Below are 8,175 nucleotides of genomic sequence, written 5' to 3' on the forward strand. Positions count from 1 at the left end.
TTGTATTTCTTTACTTTTGTTATCATTTTTCTGACCTTTATTACCATTCTTTTGAGTTTAGCTATTAGGTTGTAATAACTAATAACATGGTCTATTTTGATGTAACATATTAAGATCTATTTCTTCAACATTGCTCCACACCCCTCTCCTCACCAAATGCCTATTTCTTTTCAACCCCACCTCTGGTAGATGTGCTAATTTTATAAGATCTGGATTTTACACTAATTTCTCCATCTTTCTGTATAACGTACCTTTCAAAAACCTTCTTATAACCAACCTCTTTGTAAACAATAAAATTATTCACCTTTTTTTGGCTCAGTGTATGTTCTTTCTAATTAAAATTGCCATGCTCTCCCCAGACCATTGTGCTCCATTCTCATTCAAGAGATAACTGGTGTTGGTTTAACCTAAAGTGAAGGAGAGATTGAGAAGGAGAACTCTTCATGGTAATCTCAGGTGGTATGGGAATTGAACCTATGTTGTTCTTATTGCTCAGTATCACAAACTAGCCATCCAGCCAACTGAAATAACCTTTCTATCTTTTCCAATTACACCCTCATTGATAGTGGTTATTATGCAAAAGTAAGAGAAGGTATTTTATTCAGTTTGACATTAAATATTTTCTATAGCTCCCAACAGTTCCGAATCAGGCGTCCTCCTTTGGTGCCATTTGCAGTAAAAAAGGAAATTGATGAGAAGAAAGATCCACCTAAAGGAGTGCCTCTAGAATTTGATATCAACAGTGTTGGAAGACCGGTAAATATTTGCAAAGGATTTTAATATTGTTTATTTCATGTGTGTTCTAACTAGTTTTTTCAGTGGAAGATCATGTGTTCCTCTGTGACAGTTACTTTGCCTGCGCATCAAACTTATCACACCAATCCAGATATTTGATTGCAAATTATTTATTATGGATTTGAGTACAGTGGTATGTTCCCTTAGGGAGTCCAATTATCTAATTTTTTTTGGGAATTGCATAGCACAATATTGGATCATGCAGCATAGAGAAACTGATCTAGGGCAATAACCCAGTAAACCCAAGATCTGACACAAACTGATCCATTTAGGTATTGCTCATAATCTTTTTATTGATGACTTGTGGTTTGACCACATTATACAGTCATAGTCATACAGCATAGAAACAGACTCTTTGGTCCAACTTGTCTTTGAGGACCAGGTATCCCAAACTTAACTAATGCCATTTGCATATCCCTTTAAATGTTTATTATTTGTGTACTTGTCCAAAAGTCTTTTAAATGTTGTAACTGTACCTGTCTCTACCACTTATGCTGGCAGTTCATTCCAGATATGCAACACCCTCTGTGTGGAAAAAGTTGCCCCTCAGGTCTGTTTTAAAATTTTTCCTTTCTCACAATAAACTTATGCCCTCTTGTTTTTGGGAAAAAAAACTTGGCTATTCACCTTATCTATGCCCAATTACGACTTTATAAACCTCAAAGATAATAATAGATAATAGACAACAGGTGCAGGAGTAGGCCATTCTGCCCTTTTGAGCCTGCACCACCATTCATTATGATCATGGCTGATCATCCTCAATCAGTATCCTGTTCCTGCCTTATCTCCATAACCCTTGATTCCACTATCCTTGCGAGTCTTTCTTTAACAAATCCAGAGACTAGGCCTCCACTGCCCTCTGGGGCAGAGCATTCCACACACCCACCACTCTCTGGGTGAAGAAGTTTTTCCTTGTCTCTGTCCTAAATGGCCTACCCCTTATTTTTGAGCTGTGTCCTCTGGTTCGGGATTCCCCCATCAGTGGAAACATGTTTCCTGCCTCCAGAATGTCCAATCCTTTAATAATCTTATACGTCTCAATCAGATCCCCTCTCAGTTTTCTAAACTCAAGGGTATACAAGCCCAGTCGCTCCAATCTTTTAACATAAAATAGTCCCGCCATTCTAGGAATTGACCTCATGAACCTACGCTGCACCCCCCCCCCCAGTAGCCAGAATGTCTTTCCTCAAATTTGGAGACCAGAACTGCACACAGTACTTCAGGTGTGGTCTCACCAGGGCCCTGTATAGCTGCAGAAGAACCTCTTTGCTTCTATACTCAATCCCTCTTGTTATGAAGGCCAGCATGCTCTTAGCTTTCTTCACTACCTGCTGTCCCTGCATGCTTGCCTTCATTGACTGGTGTGCAAGAACACCCAGATCTCTTTGTACTGCCCCTTTACCTAAATTGACCACCCTGTTATATGTTGGAACCTGAAAGGATGCCAGACAAATTCTAAAATATAATTACAGCCAATACTCCATTAATTTTTGCTGACAGTTGCTATGGATGGCCTTGGCACTACTAGCATAGGAAACAATAATCAAAGTGGCATCTTCCAGCTGTGAAATGTGCAGATGGATATTAAGGGCAATCCATGTGAGGGTGTCTATGGAATTTCATTTGGAGTTATACAGCATGGAACTAGTCCACACTGACCGTGCTCCTAAACTAAACTTGTCCCACCTGCCTATGTTTGACCCATATCCCTCCAAGCCTTTCTTATCCATGTACTTATCCAAATGTTTTTTAAATGCTGTAACTGTACCTGCATGAACAACTTCCTCTGGCTGTTCATTCCACACATGAACCACTCCACATCAACAAAAATGTTGCCCTTTTGTCCTTTTTGAAACTTTCTCCTCTCACCTTAAAAATATGCCCCTAGTTTTGAATCCCCCCAACCCCCCTCCTGCCCCACCTCAGCACTTAGGCTTCCATGTGAAAAATGGGAATAGATGAGATAGCAGAACATTGCTGGTGGTTGGGAACTTAGTTTAACATGGGCAAGCATTTTTGAGAGGAAAGGAAGGGTTTTAAAATTTGAGAAGTCTTATCTGTTTCATTTAATCGATGTTGTCGTTTGATCAAGACAGACAGTTATGCAGGTTGAATATATTGACAAATATCTCACAGAATAATTGTGTTTTTCCTGTAGACTGGCATTACCTTGAATGAACGATTTGCTATTCTCAAAGAGCGGAGAACAGCAGATACATCAAATAAAGGAGGACGTTTTGTGACTGTGGGTTAGAATGAGCTAAATGACATTTCATCTGACAGAATTGTTGGGAAGCTGCACCAGGAACAATGGAATGAATGATTTGCTGTTACAAACTGACACTACACGTATAAGCAGATCTGTTTGACTGTACTTTAAGGATCATTGTACAGTAACTATATGGAAGAACTACTGACATTCCAATTATGTTTTAAAGTTTTGTTTTTGCCTGAGGAATGGTAGTTGGAGATGATATTGAACAATCTGTTTAAATTGTCTCATTGAAAAGACTGAAGTTTGTTAATTTCAAGGAACAATTCATTAGATGAAGAGAATATCTAAGTCCAGCACAAACAAACTTAAAATCCAGTATTTTTGAAGACTTGTTGACGTTTCAATCTAGAAACATTTTTTTATTCAAGTTTACTTGTTTCAAAGTTTTGTAAGGAGGATTATGTCCATTGGCATAATGATGCCTCATCAAAAAGAATCCAAAGGCAGTCCCTTTCCTTAATTAGTGAATGCAAATATTTTCCATGCTTGTCAGTCCAACTCGCCATCAAGCACCATAAGAATTCTCAAAGATGACGACAAAACCTCGACTTAAAATACAGCTTTGTAATAATACAGGACTCTGTTGATTCCTTAACATTTGGAATTAATGTGAAATTTCTGCTTTATATGGTCTGGGAAATTGAGATGCCACATTTGAAAATTAAAGATGGGAAAGCATTTGATTTCCTTGAAGGTGGCTATGCAGCAACTAATCAAGCACTATTTTTGGGTATTTTGTATTAAATCTCAATAACAAAGATGGGAATGTCTAAATGAAGTTCTTATACTGTTTAGATGTTTGAACTTTCATTTTTAATAATGAATGGTGTTTAAAAGATTTAATTTGTTTCCCTTGTCAAATGGGAGGTGTAATGACTTGGGACATTTGATCACAGCTTATCTATTTTGAAAATAGACAAGCTGTTTTCATTTGTCTTAACCATTTAGTAATTTAAAGTCCTGTCAGATGCTGTATTACATGAGGGACATAAGCATTGTTTTGCATATACAACTTGTACTGTTTTGCATTAAAAAAGTTGAAAATCGTGTTGTGTGCTACATGTGAAAATTGTTTACAAAAATGAACTTCCAAATCCAGGTGCATAACCATATAAAAATTCAGTAGGATGTTACATACTGACACTCATGCCAGTTTGTTTCCCAGGTAAGGGAAGACATTCCTGGTGCATTCTTGTCATTCAGATAGGAAATGGAAGCCTGTACCCAAACACAGTAAGGACTTTGTGCATAAGAATGTCAACTGCTTATTGAGATTAAGATGGACAGTGATTTGCAATTGTATGTACGATTTTAATCTCATTACCGAAGGAAACATTTAGTTTCTGTAGAAGAGTGTGACAAAAGGTTCCCAGGATAATCCCTGGGTGAGAAGGTTGTCCCCTGAATAAATTGGGTCTGTATTTTTTTTAAAAAGAGTTTAAAAGAATGAGAGGTGACCTCATTAAAGAATCCTTCCAGATTAGATGCAGGAAGGATGTTTATCGTCATACAAGTGTCTCAAACTCAAACTGCAGTCTCCGAACAAGGTTAAGCTATAGAGTGCAGAAATGAGAAGGAATTTCTTCAGAGAGTGGTGAATCCTTGGAATTTTCTTCAGGCATTGAGTATTTTTTAAAAAAACTTAAACTCAGATGTTAAATAGACCTTAAAAATATAACTGGATATGGGTGTAGTTTGGGAGAATGATATTGGAAGATATTGAGCTCGCTGAATGAAGAAAAGGATCGAGAGGCTGTATGGCCTGCTTCTAGTTGCTGTATTTTTCAAATTAAGATTCAATTACTTAATCTACCATTGCAACTTCAATGATGCTGATTGGAATGAAAGCTTGATTAAATTTATCTAACCTTGTGTGGACAGTAATTCCTGGGCAATTCCCCATTTGGATAAAAACACATGATCTAGCTAAATGCTGGGACAAAAATGGAGAGAGGATGAGGGGTGATCAAGAATGCCAAAGTTAGAAACAATTGAGGAATAAGGTGAGATACTGCACTGGATAGATTGTAATTTCTGACACTGTTTACAGCTCTTCGTGGCAAAGTCAGAATTTGTGTAGAGAGTGTCGGCTTTAGGACAATTATACACACCTGTGGTTTGCATACCACAACGTTGCACATGATATCGTATGCAAAAAAAAAAGCATTTTGGCTTTTAAATAATTACATTAAACTATGAGCTTGAAATATCTCGGCCGGATATTGGTGAGCTTTACTCATTTGCAGCTGATGTTTGTCTTGTGCAAAATTACACAGAAATATAACACACCAAGAGGTAATTCGGCAGAATTAATCTGTGTTCTACTGTCTGAAACTCCTATTTCAACTTCCTCATATTAGTTTCCCAGTGTAGTTTTCAATTCCCTTTTCTCATGCACTAATTTTTCATTAAAGCTTTGACTTCCTGTGATAAGAGTTCCACATGTTAATTTATGAGTAAAGAAATTTATTTGTATTCCTGCAAGGACCAAATGGCTGCCTTCTGTGTCACAATGGTTCTGGCTCTTCTTACCCTGTTGCATTTATCAGTTTTGATATTTATGACTGATAGTTTTCGATTTTTCCACCAGTAGAACCTTCTCCCCTTTGTCCAACCTATTTAAAGTAGAGAAGTGCAAATTATTGCACTCAAAAGAGAAAGACAGTCAAGACACACAGTCCCTGGATAGTATTGAAATAAATTAAGGACTTTGGAAATTTTACAGGCTCAATAATGTAGAGTAGAAAGTAACATAGCCAGTATTAGGCTGAATCATTTAGCCAAAATATAGTCATAGGAAGTTGTACAGTACCCAGTCAGCCCACACATTAAGTGCTTAGTTCAGTATTGGTTTGTAATGTATAAAGAACTAATAACAGGAAGACCTACTTCATTAAAAAAAACACGCTGTGGATTTTAGACTAGACCCTGAGCTAGACTGATTTAGACAATTAAATGCTTCATTCGGTGACTGTACCATGTATAAATTAAGGTGAACCAAATACCTTTCACAAATTACTTTGTGAAATGGTCTGTATTAACTATCCATATTTCTCCTAGTAGAGACTAGTTCTGTGCAGGCATGGAACTGCTTTATTAAATTGGACCTCAAACCCATAACTTTTCTCATATTAATATAAAGACATCAATTACAGTATATTTGTCCACAATACACTTAGTGTGATCTCACCAACACCCTGAAAAGTAGTATCCACTTTTACATTCCATTTATCCTTACAATAAAGTCCAACTCCTTCATGATCTCCATTTTGATATGGTGGCAAGGCTTGGGTGCTTTGATGATGTCTTGAGTCATGCTGTTGAGGGCTCCTTGCTCTGGGTAAAGTTGCTCATTTTGACAAGAGGGTGAGATGCTAGACAGTCCTCAATGCAGAACACGTGAAAGAAGACAACATATCACTGGCTATGAAGACTGCAGTGGTCATGGTCACTGTGCTTCAACGCATCATCGCAGTCTGACCATGGACCCTTCAAGACCATGTGGACAATGACAGTACTGCACAGGCTTCAATAATGATCCATTTGCCAAGTTCTGTGGAGACAGTGCTGTGAATTTGGGAGTCTTTAATCAAGAATCTGCACAGAAGTTGGGACACCGATGTTGGGTCAGAGGTGTTTAGGCCACAGAATCAGTGACTTAGCAGTACTCTTCAAGATACTCTTTGTACACCTTAAATAGAGAAGGGACGAGAAAAAGTGACCACCATCTTTGTGATCAAAGAAAGTAAACTCATTTATGATTAATCAGCATCTTGGATAAACTACCAAACTCTCCAATTGTACAAATTAAAGGCACAAGACACAACATTTCTAGTTCATCCATAAATGGTGTGCCACCGCCATGAGTTAAATGTGTCAACCCCTTGTTTCAGATGAAGGTATGAAGGAAAAGTTCTATTCTGACCTTGATGAAGTCCTCCCTGCCATCCCAGCTACACCACGTCAGCCTTCAACAAGCTACGACAATTTGTATTTGACAACAAAGATTTTCACAACTTATTAAAAGCAATTGTCATTATCACACACGTACTGCAATGAGACTTGGGTTATGTATGAATGATACGTAATAACACTAGAGAAATTCCATCAGCAATGCCTGTGCCACATTCTCTGGATTCATTCAGAAGATTACTGAACAAGTGCTGATATCTTCCTTTGAGGCCAGCCCTACAAACATTCAGGCAAAACCAACTACAATGACTGGATACTGCTCAAATGGCTGAAACTTATCTCCCCTCTTAAGTCCTTTTCTCCTAAAATTCAAATGGCCAGCATTACAACGAGGATAGAGAAAACTCGACAAAAACACTATGAGATTCTTCTTAAAGCATGGCAACATTGATATTAATGACCGGGAGGAACTTGCTACAGGTCTTTGAAAATGGTAACAACTTGGTCACCAAGCTGCATAATGCCATAGGTCCAAATGTTTTAAATAATATGGCAGAGTTGTTGCACAGAAACAAAAGAAAGGAAGTAAATCTTGTACTCCAGATTCCCCCCACCATGTGGTATATCCTGTCCCATGTATCCAAAGGTCTGTAGGTCAAGAACCAGCCTCTTCCGTCACATGAAGACCCGAGGCAGAAACTTGCTTCCCTGAGTAGATGCCATCCTTCACTCAGGGGATAACCAACAAAGAAGACAGTATTTCACTGGTCTTGCTAATTCATTTCTGTATCTGCATGCTCACCTGTTTGTATTGCATGTACAAGAATACCCAAAGTCTCTGCCTTTTTGTGCAAGGGGAGTAAAGACAACTCTGATAATTAGAGACCAGTTAGCCTTACTTCGGTTGTGGGTAAAGTGTTGGAAGAGATTATAAGAGAGAGGATTTATAATCATCCAGAAAGAAATAAGTTGATTAGGGATGGTCAACACGGTTTCGTGAAGGATAGGTCATGCCTCACAAACCTTATTTAGTTCTTTGAGAAGGTGACAAAACAGGTGGATGAGGGTAAAACTGTTGATGTGGTGTACATGGATTTCAGTAAGGCGTTTGATAAGGTTCCCCATGGTAGGCGACTGCACATCATGCGGAGGCATGGGATTGAGGGCAACTTAGTGGTTTGGATCAGAAATTG

General features: G+C 38.2%; 1 protein-coding gene across 1 annotated transcript in view; it reads left to right on the top strand.

The window, feature by feature from the left end:
* Nucleotides 1-4,117, top strand: part of LOC140478858 (UAP56-interacting factor-like) — a 30,718-nt gene extending 26,601 nt beyond the window's left edge. Inside the window, exons 9-10 of the mRNA XM_072572395.1 lie at nucleotides 630-756; nucleotides 2,954-4,117. Of these exons, the coding sequence (XP_072428496.1) occupies nucleotides 630-756; nucleotides 2,954-3,049 (223 nt within the window). The 3' untranslated portion in view covers nucleotides 3,050-4,117. The remainder of the gene's footprint in view (nucleotides 1-629; nucleotides 757-2,953) is intronic.
* The last annotated feature ends 4,058 nt before the right edge of the window (nucleotides 4,118-8,175 follow it).

Source organism: Chiloscyllium punctatum, chromosome 6 (genome assembly GCF_047496795.1).
Source record: "Chiloscyllium punctatum isolate Juve2018m chromosome 6, sChiPun1.3, whole genome shotgun sequence".
Lineage (NCBI taxonomy): Eukaryota > Metazoa > Chordata > Chondrichthyes > Orectolobiformes > Hemiscylliidae > Chiloscyllium > Chiloscyllium punctatum.